Source organism: Girardinichthys multiradiatus, chromosome 4 (genome assembly GCF_021462225.1).
Source record: "Girardinichthys multiradiatus isolate DD_20200921_A chromosome 4, DD_fGirMul_XY1, whole genome shotgun sequence".
Taxonomy (NCBI): Eukaryota; Metazoa; Chordata; class Actinopteri; order Cyprinodontiformes; family Goodeidae; genus Girardinichthys; species Girardinichthys multiradiatus.
Window position 1 is genome coordinate 46,475,699 of NC_061797.1, and position 21,067 is coordinate 46,496,765.

The window sequence follows — 21,067 nt, forward strand, 5'->3', positions numbered from 1 at the left end:
GGAGGAGCAGTGTGGTTTTTGTCCCAGCCGCGGAACACTGGATCAGCTCTATACCCTCTACAGGGTACTCGAGGGTTCATGTGAGTTTGCCCAACTGGTCCACATGTGTTTTGTGGACCTGGAGAAGGCATTCGACTGTGTCCCTCGTGATGCCCTGTGGGGGGTGCTCCAGGAGTTTGGAATCGGTGGCTCTTTACTAGGGGCCATCCGGTCCCTGTACGAGCGGAGCAGGAGTTTGGTCCGCATTGCCGGCACTAAGTCGGACCTGTTCCCGGTGCATGTTGGACTCCGGCAGGGCTGCCATTTGTCACCGGTCCTGTTCATAACTTTTATGGACAGGATTTCTAGGCGCAGCCAAGGGCCGGAGGGGGTCTGGTTTGGGGACCAGAGGATTTCGTCTCGTCTTTTTGCAGATGACGTGGTCCTGCTGAACCCATCTAGCCAAGACCTACAGCATGCGCTGTGGCGGTTCGCAGCCGAGTGTGAAGCGGCTGGGATGAGGATCAGCTCCTCCAAGTCCGAGGCCATGGTTCTCGACCGGAAAAGGGTGGCTTGTCCTCTTCAGGTTGGAGGGGAGTTCCTGCCTCAAGTGGAGGAGTTTAAGTATCTTGGGGTCTTGTTCACGAGTGAGGGAAGAATGGAGCGGGAGATCGACAGACGGATCAGTGTAGCTGCCGTAGTAATTGGGGCACTGTGCCGGTCCATTGTGGTGAAGAGAGAGCTGAGCCGAAAAGCTAAGCTTTCAATTTACCGGTCAGTCTACGTTCCTACCCTCACCTATGGCCATGAACTTTGGATCATGACCGAAAGAACGAGATCCCGAATACAAGCGGCTGAAATGAGCTTCCTCCATAGGGTGGCCGGGTACTCCCTTAGAGGTAGGGTGAGGAGCTCGGCCATCCAGGAGGAGCTCGGAGTAGAGCCGCAGTTCCTCCACATCGAGAGGAGCCAGTTGAGGTGGCTCGGGCATCTATACCGGATGCCTCCTGGACGCCTTCCTTGGGAGGTGTTCCAGGCACGTCCCACCGGGAGGAAGCCCAGGGGACGGCCCAGGACACGCTGGAGGGACTATGTCTCTCGGCTGGCCTGGGAACGCCTTTGGCTCCCCCCGGAGGAGCTGGAGGAGGTGTCTGGGGAGAGGGACGTCTGGGCGTCTCTGCTGAGTCTGCTGCCCCCGCAACCCGGTCCTGGATAAAGCGGAAGACGACGAGTACGAGTAATTTATAGCAAATTTTTATCATTTGTAGAAAATATTTCATACCAACCGCAAGCTGGTTCTAAATAAAATTGCGAGTAATAGTAGGCCTCTAAATATTTTTTTCGAATCTAACTAAGCAAATGTGAATATCGCTTTTTAACTTTTTAAGGAATGGTCATTTTTAATATGCTGTAATGTAACAGGGAATTTCTTCTGAATTGTTGCTGGGAATTTCAGTGAAAATCTCCACCTAAAAATTACAAACTGTGTCCAAATATTAGTTCAAGGGCCTACACAAAATCATTCCAAGAGCCGCACTTTAGATCCCCATGCTTCAGGCCAAACCTAACTTGTATTTCATATTTTCATCAAACTTCAGTTCAATTTTAAAAAAACAAACCCTACAGCATGGTTCTGCCATCAAAATCCTTCGCTGTGGGTTTTTGTGCCCAACATAGAAAATTGGAATTAAGGCCCAAAAGTTAAAGTTTGGTTTCTTCTGACTAGAACGCACTCTTCCACAAGATTTTGGGAGATTTTAGCTAGACCTAGATGTTTTCTTTGGATTACACATGAAGAACCAGTTCTAAGCAGAAAGTCCTACAGCTCTTTCCAAATTGCTGTCAGACTCCCTCCTTCAGTTTTGAAGAAATAACCAGTTTTTTATGTCCCTATTGTCCCATCTGTTCTCAAACCCCTGGTGTTCTCCTGACCGATGCTTTTACACAGAGAGATCACGGTGATGCTTTGCAAACAAAGGCTTTAACTAAGGGATGCAAATAAGCAAATGTTAGAAAAATCCTTCTACGATACTGAACCATTTTCAGATTTAGCAGAATTGGCGTTAGAGAGAACTGAATGCTCAAACTGAATCAAAAGGTGGTTGAACAAGGAAATAGTGAAAGGGTGTGCAGATGTATGCAACAAAATTACTGCAGCTTTTTGTTTTTCAAAAACATTTCTTTAAAAAAATGTTTTTCACTTTTTATGACACAGGGTGTACCGATCATTCAAGGGCCATTAACAGTCTGCAGATCTTTGGGTCGACAGATGACAAAATGATTAATTGTGCAACATGACCAGCAGAAACTGTTTTACCAGGAAACTGAAACAGGTCCCACTTTCTACCTGCATCCTTACAACATCCTGCAGCAGTATGGATGATAGCCTTGTACTTCAGCTGCAATCTGGCAGGTTAAAGACTCCTGCCGAGGATAGTGAGGGGAGCTGAGAAGAGTATTAGTGCCCCTACCATTCATCCAGGATTTGTTGCAGAGCTCCTGCAGGAACTGCTAACACTGCTAGTTTTCTGCCTCAAACAGCTAAAATGATGAACTGCAGCTAAGGCAATGCACTTTAGATTTGAGAAATATAAAGCTTGACAAACCAGTGAATAATACCCCAACACATCAGCATTACAGCAGAGCTTTAATTTATACTGTACATACAAAACAGTGGGTCTTTAGAAGTTACAAGTATTAAAATAGTTTTGCATTTCTATATATCAATGTTTACAGAGTCACCCTTTGAAGACAGGAATTAGATCAGATGTTACAATTACAGTATATACAGTAAATTAATGTTGATAGCTACAGCCTTAACATGTAGTCACACACACACTCAAATCACTTGGAGTTGATTACACCACAGCACACTGAGGCATGATAGTTTCAGTTTCCTCTTCGTCCCTCAGTCAGTGGGTTGGACATTTGATTGGGAAAACCTGGATGAGACACCATTACCCAGAGGTTAGTGTTTGGCTGTAAGCCTCAAACCCAAAAGTGAAGAACAAACCTCGCATTTTCGTTGAAAAGGAACACAAAAGGAAAATGTTAAAACCAAAGGAATACTGTATGTACTCTCAAAAATCAGCCTCGTTTTGCTCAATCTAACTCTCAAATTATTAAGGTTGTAAAACAATGACATAAAATGTGCAGAGTTAAATTTTGAGGAAGAAAGCAAAAGGCTTGAAACAACATGCGGTCAGAAAAATACCGGAATAAACCGACTTGTGGTTTTAAACGAATGCTTGTCCTGACCAGGTCTGGCTTTGTTTGCAGGCTGTATAAATCAGTTTACGGAGAGCGCCTTTCAAATTAGCAATGCAACCAGAAATAGCTGAAGACGGAAAAATAACCCAGAGCCTGAAAAACCAACTAAACAAATTTTACACTTAAGTTTTTTATTATCCAGGATTTCAACTTCACACTGCCAAAGAATTCATAGAAAACAGCCTAAACATCTGGATCCCAGTAGCTATGAAGTTCAAAACAACTTACATTCTATTGTCTTTGCTATCTGATGAACGTTGGTACCTTTTTAGTGAAGGCTATCAGAATCTGATCCGGCATAACTGCTGGTATCAAGTTAAAAAACGCTTATATAAACAGACCTTTCGATCAAGTTAGCTTTATAACTTCATTCTCTGTCTCAGTATATTATAAAAACAGCAGATGCTAAATTTTTTAATCAACCAAAACGTAAGGTATTTTACATGTTTTTTTTTATTAAAACAATTAAATCCCAAATACGGAAACGGAATATCACAGCAAGGAAAACACATTTCACATACAGGTAATGTTGAATAAGAATCCCATGCTTATTCAACATTTTCTTTTCCTGGAGCTTAGTTTATTCGAAATAAACTTCAATTTTTAATCCACTTACTAATCTTTGAAAAACAGTAACTTAAATGCATTGATTAGGACAAAATGGTGGCTTCAATGACCCCACTTGCAGGAACTTCAGCACTTGTGCGTTAGTATGTGATTGTACATTTTTAAAGATACTTTTCATGTACAACTTTTATGAAGGTTAATGGGCATTTATTAATGACCAAAAAGGTCCCTTTTGGAGTGAGAAAAAAAAAAAAAAAAAAGAAGAATATACTTGAAATTAAAGAAGCCTCTACTTCTCAGAGGTCTAGTTCACATTTCTTTACCTGAGCAATTATCCCAACCTTCCGACTTCTGAACCTTCTCACACTAGCTGTTACCATACACAAATCAGGATACATTATAGGTAGAAAAATGTCTGCTTCTATTTCCATCTATTGCACAACTGTAAAAATCACTTTTTCCACTTAATGAGACATTGCAATTTTTAAGACAGTAACAGCCAAGACCTGCTCAGTGCTTTCTGATTTTAATTAGTTGAAGAAAGGAACAGAATCGCGCAAAAGACTGACACAACTTTCAGGTAAGATTAAATCAAAGTAAACTGTCTGAAAACCCTTAATGCCTAAACTTTACCATAATCATGTGAGCAACTACAATGAAGAAAAAAAAATAAAGAAATCTTTGTGTGCATGTTTCTTCTCCTGCACACAAAGCCACTGAAGTCTGTTAGGGAGCAAAGGGTTAGATCGCTCTTCTCCCTTGAGGGAAAAACAAAAATCTCAAGGCAAATACCAGTCCCTGGCCACAACAGAAGAAAGGAGTTGGCTAGCTTTTCGTAGAAGACGTGTCCTTCTCAGGGTCCATAAAGCCATGCAGTGAGACACCAGAACCGCTGTCACTCATTGACATCCCAGATTTCAGACAGCAGCGGAGGAAGCTTCTTATCCTGTAGGCGGAGGGCAAAAACCTGCTCCGAGTGGACACTGCTCAATGTGCGAAGGCTCACCAGCTTCATCAGCATACGGGGGAACATCAGGTGGTCCTGAGGAAACCGTTGAAGAACAATTAATAACTGTTAATATTGTTGGCAAAGGAGATGTTTTACAGACGGGAAACAGGTCTAGCCATGTTTAAAATAATATTTATTAAACCCTACTGGTAAACTTAGGGGTTAAGTCTGTAATTTCTTATAACAAACAGAATATTTCAGTACAAACCTAAGAAATAACAGGCAGTCTGCCTTTCCACTGTTTGAAAGCAGAAGGACATTTTAATTTTTTTCTGACAAAATAACAGCCTTTGGGGTCAGGGCTTGATAAAAAAACAAAACAATAAAAACATCTCTGCTTATTGGCAAAGCAGGAACGGATTGACTGAGCAGCCTTACGTTTCTCACCAGCCGCAGAGTGAAAGTGGATGTGATTTGTGAAAGTAAATAGGTAAAGCGTAGGGCAACTTCTTTCTCAGCCACCCAAAACTCTCTGAAACAATGATTATTTAACTGCTGTTTGGTTAGAACATAACAACACAAATAAAAACCAATTCTAAAGGAAGGGTCACAAAGCACAGATCATGCCATAATAATGACAGATAGCTATAGCAAGACCAACCATTGAGCATCTGCAGATGTCAGTTGTGTAAAATGTCTCCTGATGCCCATGCATTATTCCTTAATTCAAGTCATCTTTGCTTTCTCAGAGTTTGACCCTAGCATGGCTTTACCCATGATATCAGCAGCCTGAGCCAAATAAAGGAGAAAGTGACTGCGGCTGCTAACTGGGTATATGTCAGTCTTTTACAATTTTATTTTCAGTGTTACCATGAAAGGACTTTTAGGGCCAAAAGACATGTTGTGAGAAAACTAACTGTAGGGTTAGGAACAGACTTTGTCCTCAGAATAATGTCTTGGCAGCTACATACCAAGTACAGCTTGTACAGCAGTTAATCCTTCCCAAGCCAAACATGGACTGATGTGTAGAAAAGTGAGACATTGTTCTGCTTTCATTCACCGCTGCTAGTTTTCACACAACCACTGCATGGGTTACTGATGTCCAGTGTTCCAGCTGCACAGTCAAGGCACAGGCATCACTTAAACTGCTGGTCCGGTCCAGGGACCAGTCAAAGTAAGCTGGCGCGGTTTGCTTTCACAGCGATTTTTAGACCGGACCAAACATCATGCAGTTGCAACGGATTGTTTCGGGGGGCAGTATTGCGCTGATCGAGAAGAAGAAACCTCAACAAACAAAGTCCGTCTCATCGGGGTTAGAACTGGAGCAGAGATTAAAACATCTACCTGAATGCCACAGGAATTTCAGTTTTCTGAATTAGAATTTTAGTCACAAGCAGCCATTCACCACTGTGGTGAAAAACAGGTAGGTAGACTGCACTTGCCACCGAGCGCTTTTAAATCCCTGGGTTGGGTGCTGATTTGGTAGGTCTCCACTACTTTCTTCATGGGTGGCCAATGTGCCATGGATTTATGCCAGAGTTTGGTCTTCTGTATGAAACATAATCGCTCTTCAGCAACATTTGGCTTCTTAGTGAACATCTTTAGCACATTCTTTAACATATTAAACATTTAGGTACTTCGAAATATAAGTCAGTTGAGTTTGTACTAAAAAAGAAAATGTTTGAAAAATTATGAACCACTTGAGACAGTTATATTTTGACTTGAGGTTGCTACTTTCCATAGAAGCTGAGAAGTTATTGTTTCAGAGGATGCTGACATCCTCAGGGGAATGTTTTTCTAAACAATTATTTCAACTGAAGCCTTTTTACATTAAACTGAAAGTAAAGAGTTGCTTATATTTCACAGTTGTATTGGTTCCTCCAAACAGCCTTTTAAAGCAGACTACTGCTCCTTAGTTCAATCCCCCAACCACAATCTCAACAGCATAATGTACCCTCAGTTCTGACCTAATGTGCTAGTTGTGATGACAACCAGGTTGTGCCGACACACCCTCGGTCACAGGAGTGGAGGTTACATAAAGCGGCGGGAACTTACATTTGGTCTCTTTATTGTGATGTAAGAGCGCAGAGCGTCCACATAGGGCTGCTGCAGCCTCTCAACCAGATCGTGATCCTGCACATTTGGCCGATCTACACACAAACAACAAATCAAAGCTTACACAGGCAAGTTAAATGTTATTTAAAATGCAAAGCCTGCAAGTTTAAGTAAACCATTTTATCCTTGAGGAATTAAAAGCATTTGGCTCACTCTGAGCCCTATACAGGTCCTTCTCAAAATATTAGCATATTGTGATAAAGTTCATTATTTTCCATAATGTCATAATGAAAATTTAACATTCATATATTTTAGATTCATTGCACACTAACTGAAATATTTCAGGTCTTTTATTGTCTTAATACGGATAATTTTGGCATACAGCTCATGAAAACCCAAAATTCCTATCTCACAAAATTAGCATATTATTAAAAGGGTCTCTAAACGAGCTATGAACCTAATCATCTGAATCAACGAGTTAACTCTAAACACCTGCAAAAGATTCCTGAGGCCTTTAAAACTCCCAGCCTGGTTCATCACTCAAAACCCCAATCATGGGTAAGACTGCCGACCTGACTGCTGTCCAGAAGGCCACTATTGACACCCTCAAGCAAGAGGGTAAGACACAGAAAGACATTTCTGAACGAATAGGCTGTTCCCAGAGTGCTGTATCAAGGCACCTCAGTGGGAAGTCTGTGGGAAGGAAACAATGTGGCAGAAAACGCTGCACAACGAGAAGAGGTGACCGGACCCTGAGGAAGATTGTGGAGAAGGGCCGATTCCAGACCTTGGGGGACCTGCGGAAGCAGTGGACTGAGTCTGGAGTAGAAACATCCAGAGCCACCGTGCACAGGCGTGTGCAGGAAATGGGCTACAGGTGCCGCATTCCCCAGGTCAAGCCACTTTTGAACCAGAAACAGCGGCAGAAGCGCCTGATCTGGGCTACAGAGAAGCAGCACTGGACTGTTGCTCAGTGGTCCAAAGTACTTTTTTTTCGGATGAAAGCAAATTCTGCATGTCATTCGGAAATCAAGGAGCCAGAGTCTGGAGGAAGACTGGGAAGAAGGAAATGCCACAATGCCAGAAGTCCAGTGTCAAGTACCCACAGTCAGTGATGGTCTGGGGTGCCGTGTCAGCTGCTGGTGTTGGTCCACTGTGTTTTATCAAGGGCAGGGTCAATGCAGCTAACTATCAGGAGATTTTGGAGCACTTCATGCTTCCATCTGCTGAAAAGCTTTATGGAGATGAAGATTTCATTTTTTCAGCACGACCTGGCACCTGCTCACAGTGCCAAAACCACTGGTAAATGGTTTACTGACCATGGTATCACTGTGCTCAATTGGCCTGCCAACTCTCCTGACCTGAACCCCATAGAGAATCTGTGGGATATTGTGAAGAGAACGTTGAGAGACTCAAGACCCAACACTCTGGATGAGCTAAAGGCCGCTATCGAAGCATCCTGGACCTCCAGAAGACCTCAGCAGTGCCACAGGCTGATTGCCTCCATGCCACGCCGCATTGAAGCAGTCATTTCTGCAAAAGGATTCCCGACCAAGTATTGAGTGCATAACTGTACATGATTATTTGAAGGTTGACGTTTTTTGTATTAAAAACACTTTTCTTTTTTTGGTCGGATGAAATATGCTAATTTTGTGAGATAGGAATTTTGGGTTTTCATGAGCTGTATGCCAAAATCATCCGTATTAAGACAATAAAAGACCTGAAATATTTCAGTTAGTGTGCAATGAATCTAAAATATATGAATGTTAAATTTTCATCATGACATTATGGAAAATAATGAACTTTATCACAATATGCTAATATTCTGAGAAGGACCTGTATACTGATGATGAACTGCAAGCTCTGCAGTTTAATAACTCTGACCTGCTGAAAAGATGTTGATAGCAATGAGCAGAGCGTATTCGGCCTCATCAAGGTGCAGGTCGTTCATTCCTTTTGAAAACTCAAAGATGGGGTTAATGAACTCAAACTGAAGCCCTGGGGGGATAGATGAGAGATAAAAGAAGGAGACGGGGAGAAAGGCTTTAATAACAAAATGTTAAAAGGTTTTCTTAGAAAATAGTAAATGATTTTCAAAAAATGTATATCTGATTTCTACTGTTGAATAAACTATCAACAGTTTTTTTGTATCCACAAACAAAAGAACAAAATGAGTCTGTGTATGCTACCTTTTATATCATGCTTGTAAGAGAAGGCTTGATAAAGGTTACAAAAGTAAAAAAAGTACCTGCTTTGGCAAAATCCTCTTTATTATAGCTGAAATCTTTGAGAAATGTGATGCTATCAATAGCAGGATTGTATCGGCGTGATGTCTCTAGAAGCATAATCTGTGGAAGACAAACATCTGAGTGACAGATCGAGGCTGCAGAGGAAAACCTTTTGGCACAAATTCATCTGCTTCAACATTCATTAAAAAAAAAAAAAAAAACAGACTAAAACTCAAGAAATGTACAGCATGAAAAATTAGCTTGAATGATTATTTAAAGTGTTGATTCAAAGCAGCTTTAAATGACGATAAATCAACACAAACCTCAATGGTAGACGTTTTTAGTAGAGCGATCTGGTCTTCTCTCGTCAACTCAAGGAAACCAGGAAGCTGCTTTGCGAAATCCACAATCTCCTGGACTGACATTATTGCGAGCTCTGTAAAATGGGCGAACCGTTGCTGTCGCACTTCTCGGTTCTGCAAGTCTTGACTCTGTGGCCATGGCTGTAAATATTTACAAGCAGTCGGGTGAAACTCAACCAGCAACAGCATGTGAGGACAATGTGTTGTTATGAGTTCTCCATTTACCGTAACCTTTGGTCGGTCAAGGAAGGACCTCTTGTTGCATTGTTTCTGCATAGCCACCAGCTTCTCAATCATCTCCTGCTGCTGGGGATCGAGTGTGGCTGCTTCCTGTGCAGAGCTTGGTGTGACTACTATGGAGGTACGTGCCGTTTCCTCCTCCTGCTGCTTTTTCAGCTTTTTCAATCGGATTTGCTCCTCAGAAAGAACACCTACAGATCACAAAGAATGCAGTTTTTCACAAAAGCTCAATCATAAAGTCAAAAATATCCCATTTCAACAGCAGCTATAAAATGTTTGGACTGACTAAGTAAGTATACAGACACTCACATTGTTCCAGCATGCCTGCCTCCCGACACTTGCGCAGGCGGCACTGCTGGCACTTACGGCGCATGTACATGTCCATTTCACAGCGGCCATTGTTCTTGCACGAGTACTGGGCGCTTTTAATGACGCTGCGGCGGAAGAAGCCCTTGCAGCCCTCGCAGCTCAGCACATTGTAGTGGAAACCAGAAGCTTTGTCGCTGCAGACACTGCACACCTCGTTTCCCAGCATCTTCGGAGCCGGCCCCTTTTTTCTCTTCACTGGCTGCCCTTCTGCACAAGGATCAAAAAAATATTTGATTTCTGAAGGACTGATTATAGGAAAGCAAAAATCTGTGTCAGATGCAATATCTCTGCAGAGTTTAAACACTCAACGTTTGAGTGTGATTTCTAAGGCAGGCCAGATGTCCACAAAGATCTGAGATCTCAACAAGATTACATACTATTTTCTAGATTATAGTTACTGTTTATGAATGCACTGTAAGAGGGGGAAAGTTGAAGGGTCTGGTGCAGGGGAGCAGCACCAGACCCAAGAAGGGAGGAAATGTTACAAACAGCATATTGTAAAACTGGATGATGTTCTCAGTTCTTCAGTTGTATGACTTTGTGAATGTATCCACATCAGAGTAAAGAGCCAGAAAGGTAAGGTCCTAACCTAACTTTGACAGTAAATGCTCCTGAAGTCTATCTAAAGCATTAACATATCCACTGCAGCAATCATCCAGATATAATTAGGGAGTTGACTGAATATTTCATGCAAGGAGTCTAAAGTACCTAAATTCTGCAAATATTTTTGCTTGCAGCATTAACATTTTTGTTCGAGTTTAAGACAAATTAGCTTCAGAGTGTTGAGACATCTGACTATATTCTGCATCAAGAGTTGATGCATTTTCCCTCAAAGGCAAGAGACTGGTGACTGCTAAATATGTGTGAATCTGTCTTTGTAGGGACCCATAACCCTTGCTTTAAACTTTATATAAACAAAAGGCTTGTCCCCTGACCCCCAAAACTTGTAATATGCTGAGTTGTTTCTGCTTCTGGGTTTGATTGTTCTACTATGGGAGGCAGCTGCAGAAGACGGGGACTGAAACCATCTGGGGGTTAACAGGTACAAAAGAGACCGACTGACGAGTAAAGCCACAGCTTGATGCTTTATGTAATGTCTGACTTTGCTCTCGGCTCGTCGTACAAGTCAGGTTAGCTAAAATAATAGCAGAGGGAATGCCTTTAACTTCAGCTAGATTTTTATTAAAGGAATGCCAACCTTGTAAGGTACAGTTAAAAGTGTGGTCATGATGGGCAAATCTTTCAGTTGGAGGCATTGATACTGGCTGGCCCTCACCAGTTGAGCTAAATCTAGAAATGACTAAAGTTCTCCTCCTTTTTTATTTTAATTTCAAAATTTCTTACTTTAGTCTTACAAAAATAAATCTGCTCTATTTCAAAATCTAGAATTGGTTATATAGATAACATGTTTGGAATTTAAAATTTCTGTTTATTTCTATCTCCTTTGTGGCGCTTCTTGACTCAATCTCTAGTTACCCAAAAACTTAAACAGGCACAACAAGGCTGTCTGTGCCGCCACCCACATATTGTTATAAACAAAAACACAGCAGTAATTTTTTAATAGAGTCCCGCCTCCTTTCCGTTCAACCCAGGCCGGCTGCTGAACGTCAAGCAGAGAATCCTCCTGCTGTGAACAGTTTGTGTGGATAACAACCCATAGAGGAGTCTGGACACCAAGGAGCAGAAGATGGGTCAAAATGAGCACGCCTAATGTTCCAGAACAAACTTGTAGAATTTAGAGACATGTGAGATTATGAGAGGATTGAAAACAAAAAACCCAAGACAAATTATGAGCAATGCCATAACTGATCTGGGCTCCATTGCTACCAAAGTAACACAAATATCCGCTTCTTCCTCACAAATGGCTGACTGAAAGTGCCACAGTAACAGGTGCTTTATGTTATTTGATCCTTTATTTAACCTGTGTTTACTGAAAACTCCCAAAAAGAAAAGGCTCCAGCCATTTACCTACGCTACCAGACGCGTCGGCTGCTGATGGATCCAGTTTAATGTCATTTGGCTCCACTGGCAAAGCGCTGCTCATCTCAGTGAGCGACGTGCCGTTGCGGGAGGGGACAGGGAAGTCATCTGGCTGGGAGAGGTCGGTCAGTGACAGCAGGCCGTCGGGCTTCATTGTGGCGTTTCCACTGCTCTCCTCAGCCATGCAGTCCAGCTGCAGCTCAGGGGTGCCGTCAAACACCTTACTCTCATCTGACAGAAGAGAAAACAAACTCGTTCCACTCAAAACCTCATGGTTCAGGACCACTCCACTCTTCTTATCTGTTTTACCAGGTGCCAAAAACGAACATTTATTCTTGGAGGACAGAGAAATGTAAACAATATGATCCAGCTTTGACTCGAGCCACTCCTTTGTAGGAAACTTGTAAATGAAAATGTAGTGCATGCTGACACAAATAAGTTATGACTTTTCCCTTGCAAGATTGCTCATTAAAAACATGTGGGAGAATAGCTAGATTTACTTTAACTTGAAGGGAAATATTGAGATGTTTAAGAAGAATGAATCCTACCAGGTCAGATCTCTCACTACAGAAATAAGCTCTTACCATGACCAACATCAGTCACAGACAGCGTGGACATCTTCTGCACAGCAGCTTGTCATTACGAAATCAACGTGTTCCTGTGTAGTAAAAATATTTAAGCTGAGTTATATTAGCAGACATGAGTATGCCTTGCGAGTATAAATACCTTTAACGTTTCAAAGCGTTTGTCACAACCACAAACTTTAATGTGTTTTCTTTGGCCATTTATGTGACAGTCCAACAAAGATGTGAAAAAGATACATGGTTTTCAAAAAAGACAATCTGAAATCTTGCATGTATTTATATTCAGTCTCATTTGGACAACTTTCTGCTGTAATTAGAGCTGCCAAGTTTTTCACTCAATGCTTCTACCTCCTTCACACATTTTAAAGCAAAATAGCTCAAGCTAAGTTTAAATGGAGAATCTGTGATCAATTTGAAATTCTTGCCGTTCTGGACAAGGTTTGTTTGGACTATAAAGACACAAACTAGCACTGATCTTTATAATCCCACTGAGCTGCTGGCTGTAGGTTTAGATTCACTGTCCTCCTGGAAGGTGAACCTTAACCCAAGTCTTTGGCAGCCTTCACCAGGTTTTCTTCAATGTATTTCTGTATTTAGCTCGTTTCAACTTCTCACAACTCTGAGCAGCTTTTCGTTTAATTTATTAACCTTTATTAAAATCAAATAAAGACCCATTAAGAAGAACCCTGTAGCAAACTAGAGCTCACAGTAAGAAAAACAGGGACACTGTCCAATGGCTTCATGTCATCAGCGTCCGGGTCCCTGCCGAAAAAAAACGTCCCCAGAGCATGATGCTGCCAAAGCAACATTACAGCAGGAGCGTGGTGTATTCAGGGAGATTTCACCACACACACACACAACCTTTTGCACGCAGGCCAACAAGTTTTATCTGTTTGCTGTGTCCCCTACATGCTTTGTTGCAAACTGCAAAGGGAACTTCACATAGGTTATTTTCAATAAAAGCCAGATTTGTTGACAGCACAACGAAAAAATTGTTCTGCTGACAGGTTCTCCAACCTGAGGTGTGGATCTCTGCAGCTCATCCAGAGATACTGTAGAATTATTGGCTGCTTCTCTGATTAATGCTCTGGCCTTTCTTGTCTGTTTATATGGAACGCCATGTCTCCATATTCAGATGATTAATTGAACTGAAATGTTCAAAGTTCAGAATATTGTTTTAGAAACCAACTCTGCTTTGAACTTGTAAACATCTTTATTGTAAAACTTTCCGAGACCTTCCTAGAAGAGCTGTCTGTACATTAAACCGGCACAATCTTATCAAAAGCAATTGTAATATTGTGCATAGCAAGTTACAGCTTGGATGCAATATTTGGTAGGAGGATGTTTCCAGTCTCACACTCTGCACTCCTACAGAATATGTTTGGCCAGTTGAATGCAGTCTAAAGTCCTTTGATGGCCACAACAAGAGTATTTCTTCAGTGACTGAGATGCTAGAGCTCATGGAGAGTCGTGAAGACGTTGTTCAATTGCAACGAAAGAAAAGAGTCTTGAAAATGAGGGTTAATCACAATCAACGTTGTTGCGATTTTCATCAATGGCATCAATTTAAATATTTGCCTAAAATGACGCGGACCTAATTTATAAAGAGAATAATCAGCCCACATGCGCAGACTCTATGAATGACATGGTGACATCAAAAAGGTAGGTGGATGCAATGGATTTTATTCAGGGGGTATCACAGGAGAAGGGGCCGGACGGGTATGCATCCCACAATTCACAGGTATGGCCCAGAAAAATTTGAATATCGTGAAAAAGTTCAATAGTTTTTGTCACTCATTTCAGGAAGTGACAAAACACGACATGTTGGCAATGCTATGTGACCCAACAAAAATGTGATGCTAAACTGCCAAAGACACTTTTTAATTTCAACATGACTGTGATAAGATGGGTAGATGTAAATAAAGGAGAGCCGTGTAGGGATGCAGTCCATGGCGTGCGATGACTGGGCATCTATGATGGTCTTACGCAGAAATGTGGGGTTCTTAGAAAGATCTGAAATGTCAAATGAATGGGATTGAACTTGGTCTTTGCTGATATCAAAGGGTGTAAAACAAAAAACCAAAAAAGCAGAAACGAAAGTCTGTCATGTGCTGATGGGGAGGCGGTATATATCAGGAAACTGATTCAGCAGACACACCAGCATAAACTGAGGCTATTATTAACCAGGCTGCAGGACAGAAAAAGCTTTTTTGCAATAATGAACAAAAACCATTAAATTATCACACGCGTATGATAGTTTAAAGTTGAGCAGATTCATGCTTTGGTTTTCTGAGAACCTGTTTAGCAAGTCTGCCTAACTACAGGTAAAGTAGTCTTACAAGATGGTGCTGGATTTAATTGTTTCCATAAATAAAACTGTTGGAACAAAGTAGGTAGTTTGTTGTTGTATTACATGTACTGTTTGTTAAAACTCCTTTCTTCTCTAATGGAAAAAACCTTATGGCATATGATCGTATTGTTGAGCCCCATATATATTCTCAATGTAATGGATTTTATTATTGTTTTGGTTCTTGGTTTACATCATCGCTTTAACAGCAACACACGAGGGAATATGGTCAGAGGCCACGAGAGCAACCCTAACCACAAGCCGAGTCAGAGCTCGGAGCCTCTGATCTGTCCAGGGAGAAACCGGGGGAACATGCTCAAAATGCCCAAGTGACTCGACAACCTTTACGCCACGGATATAAAGCAGAGATGCAGGAATGAAATGGCCAAACAATTTTCCCTTGATCGGCTATGATTGGTTACAGACAGGTCAAACGTTGGAAAATCTAAATTGTCCCCCCGTCCCAAATCCATTAAATCCATCACAATATACTCCTACCACTTTTGCTCTATGTAAGCATTAACCAACACCATGCACTTCGATGCACGCATCTGAATTCAATAAAAATCTGTTAAAAGGTTAGGGACATTTGGTTTTATTATGGAAAAGTTGATAATTTTGTATTTCTTTTTTTTTGTTGTTGCTGGATTTAAATTTACTCTTCCCAAAAATAATATCTTTAATATAAAGTTCCAGCAGGATATTACCTGCCAGTATTTTGCTAACAAATTGTGCATTCTCAATACAAGAAGCAAACATTTACACCAGGGTTGCCCAAAATGCGGCCCAGAGGCCATTTGTGGTCCCTGGACTGATTTGGTCTGGACCCAGACCCAGACTAGAGAGAAATTTGGCCGACCAGCACAGATGGAGACTGATGTTACATTAGAGTAAAGCAGACACACCAGCATAAACTGAGGCTATTAGCTGAGGCAAATGTGCTTTTAATTACTTCATTAAAACTTGGTTAAATAAAGCAAAGGTTTTTAAAGAGAGAGTGACCCAACTCCTATTTTACTGCTGAGAATTGATTAAATCTTAAACCCATTTTAGGTTCTCGATCTACACATCCCTTTCCTACAAAAAAAAAAAAAAAAAAACTACTACTTTATTTGTTAAAACATTGCATGCTTAGTTTATTTTTCAGTAGGTATATAATGTAATTTTTCGTGATTTTAGTTTTAAAGAATATTGTAGTAAAGAAGTACTTTTGACTTGATGTTTTTGGCCCACATGACAAAAGTTTGGACACCACCGACTTACACAGAGCGACTCATAAATAAGCAATAAATGAATCCCAGTTCGGTGTTCAGTTACTTAGAGAAATAAAGCAGAAAACTGATGATTAAAGCTAGGAAGGCTACAGACCTGATGATTGACAGCTTTTACAAAATAACAACAAAACATGTTTGTTATTATCAGGAGGAGGATATGATCTTTATAATACTGCGTTTACAATTACTGACCAACTGTTTGCTTCTCTTTGTTTCAGTGGCTGATGAGCAGGTTTTCTCTTTTAAAAAATGCAAACACTTCTTAAAAGAGAAAAACATTTTCACTCAACAAAACACCCAAAAACAAACCAGAAAATAATAAGATTTAGCTAAAGAGCCTCGTTTAGGCTCAAATATATTGGCAACGGTTGCAGGTGAGGTGTTGGACTGACCTTACCTCTGAAGTGGATGTCCTAATTACTGCTTATCCATCTCGCCAATGTCAGTCCACAGCTTGAGTCTGTCGATACCCCTGCGCTGATGGAGGACCAGCTTTCCCTGGCGGGCTTTATGGGATGCCGAAAGCCCAATGACTTATTGTGCTGAGGCTTTAATGACTTGATATCTGGAGGAAGCCGAGAAGGACAGAAGTGTCTTTCCACAATACCCTATGGGAGACGGGAGGGAAAACAGAGGGGGAGGGAGGAGACAGGGTGTAAAAGGGAACACCAGGGGTTACTGTAGGTCATTGACTCTTAAATATTAAAATGCACTGTGGGCACCTAGGCAGCTCCATTTATTTGGATAAACTTAACTAGTTTCTCTAAAGTTTCCCCAAATACTAGTTTTCACTTTTAAAAACAAAGCGAGAAAGAACCTACCAATATGTAAAATAAAGTATTGCTTAATCTAATCTAATCTAACTTAGGAAAGTAGATAAAACAAGCTCTTATCTGTTCTAGAGGCAGCAGGTGTAATAATTAGAGATAGGATTTATTGACTGAATTTTACCTTGTACGGTAGTAAAACATGCCTGCGTTGCATAATCCCTCATGTTATCCCCACCCTCATCTAACTGGTAAAGTCCAAAGTCCCAAACATCTTATCGGTCAGCCACCTTTGCCCATGTGCTTTGTTGTCCTAGATTGTTGAAAAGACATTACCAACAAATATTCACGCCTTCCTGATCCTCACTGTAATGTTGACATTAAATAATATATTTATTAAAAAAAACTGATTTAATCAATGTAAATATCAATTACAAATCAAGCCAAACCTGTGCGTTAGAATTTGTTTTGAAATCCATGATAAGTTCTTATCTTTCCAGACACCTTGGCAGACATCAATCTGCCCTACGATAAACTGTTACACCGTTCATCTTCATCGAAGTCATCACAGTCGCAATTTAGGTGACCGATTTTATTCATTTTCAAAATGGAAACCCAAAGGAAAAGTAGCATGAGGGTCATTTGAAGGGTAAAACATTGTTTCTTTTTATTTTTTTGGTGGGGCTTATTTTTCTCATTCGCTGCAGAATAAAGATGAAATGTCGAGAATAAAGTAAAGGGAAATGAAAAAACTTGAAATTCTGTTTTGTGATTAAAGTCAATATATTGAAAGGAAACAGGACATTCTGGAGTTCTGAAACTGCTGTGCATCGGGATAGCCTCTGTGCTGACGAAGAGCATGGTCCACAGAATATTTCCATGCTTAAAGAAGATGGATTTTTGGTTAATAAATCCTACTCTAAAATCCACACATTGTATGATTGTCACAGTGTCATTTCGACTTTTTTCTCATCATTTTGACTTTAATCTTAAACGATAGGCTCCCGAGTGACCCCGATAATCCATCTTAGCGGAAAACTAAAGGGTTTTGATCAAAACTATTTTAATTTTAACCTTAACGACACTGGTTACTGTCATTTGTAAAATCTGGCGTCTGAAAATTCACTGTCAGCAAATGTTTCACAAATAGCCCAAGAGAAAATACGAAGGGCATCAGAATAAAGATGCAGTCAGCAAAACTGGGTGGGAATTGTGGCTTCACCAACGGATGCAACTCATTTAAAAAGCTAAAAGGGATTCCCACATTCAGCAACAATCTGGTGTGAAATAAAGTCGTCAGTGCTTTCCAGCAATCACAGCCGCCCCACTGAATTGGTGTTCTCATGCACGCCCTAAAAGAAGAAGAAGTGAATCATTTACTGCTTGCAGATCCACACTAAGGTTTTTACTTCTGATTCTACCTTCAAGATTACCAGTGGATGGGGCTGAGCAGAGAATTATGTCAGGTCACCATAATGGTGGACATGATAAAAAGCTGTAAACCATACTGCATAAACAAACAGGTGTATGAGACTTCATCTGCAAGGTTATTGCCACACAGGCCTTATCAGACTAACAAAAGCCACCAACAACAGCAGGAAGAAGGACGTTTGGCAGCTAGTTGTAATTTCTCTTAGTGATTATGAAATGTATTTAAGTTATGAATCACACATTAACATTATGACAGTACAATGCACAGAAATTACATAACACCACGACTTCTCCAGACTTAACTATGTGGTGTTCTCACCCAAAATAACGCAAGTAATAAAACTGGTAAAGAAAAAAAAAAAATCTTCATCAGCTTTATCTGCCACGTTTGTGCGAGGAATCTGACTTTGGTTCCACTTTGCTCTCAATGAACATATTCTACTTATAACTATATAGAAAGGAAATAAACATAAACGTGACCCGAAGTCGACCTGAGGGTAAAAGTCTAATCAGTTATTTCTAAACATCTGACTGGGAACTATAGCTTTAAGACATGACCAGAGCTGAACAAATCAATTAAATGCGAAGGAGAGGTGCCTCCCTGTTCATTTATCACAAGATTGTAATATATTTTATTTAGGATTTCCATATTTTCTCTACCTTTAATAATACACAGGACACCTAACACTAATTATCCACTATTAGTTCATCTTTAAAACATTATAATTTCAGCAGGCAGATAATGTTCCATTCATTGTGAAAACAGCCTATTTTTCTCAGAAAGGCTAATTTCAACAATTCTGCACACCATGAGGTTTCTGGATGGCTGTAGAGCTTTGCATTTCTCTCCTTAGTTATTGACAATAGGCAGGTAGGTTACTATAAGCAGACCTGCGGTTTTGCTTCAGTTGCTCGATTGGTAATTACCCTGCGGGTTCCACTGTCCCCTCAAACAGTGTTTCATTTGCTTCAGCTTGTTGTGGTTTAAAGAATTAACAGCAATATCAGAAAGAAACCCCAGTCTGTCAGGTCATCTAAAAACCAGCAAACAACTGGTTTGATACCCGAGTTTCCTTTTAAAATTGGAGGTGGTTTAGACATGACTAGAGAGAAACGTCAACCTTTAAAACACCATCTGTCTCTGTTTTTAGCCTAGAAGCAAGATCCTGGTGTAATTTAAAACGTATGTTAATGCTCTTTCAGTTGAAATCGTTTTTTTTTTTTTACATCCAGTAACCTACTGAGAATCGTCCAGCCAAACGCGTCTTAAATCATCTCAACACAATTTCACACTAAGGTGCAGTCCTGACTTCCTGCGTTCTGTGCATCATGATCATTTTCATTAGTGTCTTTAAAAAAGGACGTCCTTATATACCAGTCATACCGGATCAGTGGAGCAATGCCTAGGGCTATTACATGGTCACAGAACGCTGCATTTGAATCATTTCTTAAGAATTCATAAATGATTTACTCCAGGATTAAACATCAACACCCACAGTAGGTTTAAATGTCTGTCACCCTAGATTTATCAGCTCCTTTTCTTCTGTAGGAGTTTTTAAACGTCTAGTGCTTCACCAAAAGAGTCCAAATGTTCACATGCCTGAGGAGGTGGATGGTTCACTGACATTTAGTGTTGGGTTTTTTTTTTTTTTTTTTTTTTAGCTCCCACCCTGTTAAGATAGAGCTGAAACAATCAGATCAAACAAAAAGAGAAAGCAGTGTTGCCTGTTTTCATGTCAACTGAAATATATGATCAGGCATTTTATAGTGAAAGAGCTGGAACTTGTAGGTCTCCTCGCCACACATTCGCTGCTAACATTAGCTAAGTTAGTTGTGGACTCTTGACACATAGCGTATGTTAAACGAACATAAAAAAAAAAAAAATGTTTACTGCTGTTTTAGGTCAAAACATTAACAATACAGTCAAGGTTTTACCCATTTACCTGAAGACACTTGTAGAAACAGCAATGTGGATGTTTATGAGAGATTAGCTTGATGGTCACCCCCACATAGCAAGGCCAACATCAAGAACGTAACGACAAAAAACAAGTTGAACTTAGCCACCGGAGCTAATTTCTGCCTCCAGATCTCACAAACAAATTCAGTGAAGACAATAACAGCTGAGCCTATACTTGCCAGAAAGTCCACGCCTCAGTGACGGGGTGTCTGTTCACTAAATTAGCAGATTTAATCCTGTACGTGACTCCTGACTACGGCTTTAACAAACCGAGCTAACACGTTAGCTCGTTAGCCAGCGTAGTTACATCATGTGACTGAGACGCCCCTGCGCACTAGGGTGTTTGCTGCCCCGCGTTTTGACGTACAGGTATCAACCATGAATTATAACGTTTATCAGAGGGTGCTGTAGGTAAAATATGAGGGCATTTGTGATAAACAAAAAAACAAGACAAAACTACTAAATCCACCAAAAACTGGATGATAAAGAAGAAATGGAAAGTCCTGGGCAGAGGGAAAGCCAGTTTCTTGAGCTGATTATAGTGGTGTGGGGTCTGACTGTCTTGCCTAACAACAACGATGATAAAATAATAATAATTAATAATAATAATAATAATAATATTAATAATAATACAAACCGTTATAAGTAATCACATAGTAATCACATAATCACACTTCATCAGACAGACAGCGAGGCACAAACAGGATT

At 40.6% G+C, this 21,067-nt stretch overlaps 1 protein-coding gene across 2 annotated transcripts; it reads right to left on the reverse strand.

Annotated features, from left to right (window-relative positions):
• Nucleotides 1–2,607: 2,607 nt before the first annotated feature.
• nr1h3 (nuclear receptor subfamily 1, group H, member 3) lies at nucleotides 2,608–20,532 on the reverse strand. 2 transcript variants are annotated; one of them, XM_047363195.1, is made up of 11 exons: nucleotides 20,346–20,532; nucleotides 16,602–16,812; nucleotides 12,584–12,657; nucleotides 11,988–12,230; nucleotides 9,960–10,226; nucleotides 9,636–9,841; nucleotides 9,372–9,551; nucleotides 9,069–9,168; nucleotides 8,705–8,818; nucleotides 6,821–6,915; nucleotides 2,608–4,858 (listed from the first exon to the last, which is right to left on the reverse strand). In XM_047363195.1, exons 3-11 carry the CDS (start codon nucleotides 12,615–12,617, stop codon nucleotides 4,712–4,714), a joined length of 1,386 nt encoding a protein of 461 aa, XP_047219151.1. In that variant the 5' UTR covers nucleotides 12,618–12,657; nucleotides 16,602–16,812; nucleotides 20,346–20,532; the 3' UTR covers nucleotides 2,608–4,711. The 2 variants fall into 2 exon arrangements, with proteins under 2 accessions (XP_047219151.1, XP_047219152.1); XM_047363196.1 differs by having other exon boundaries at nucleotides 16,597–16,812.
• Nucleotides 20,533–21,067: the final 535 nt, after the last annotated feature.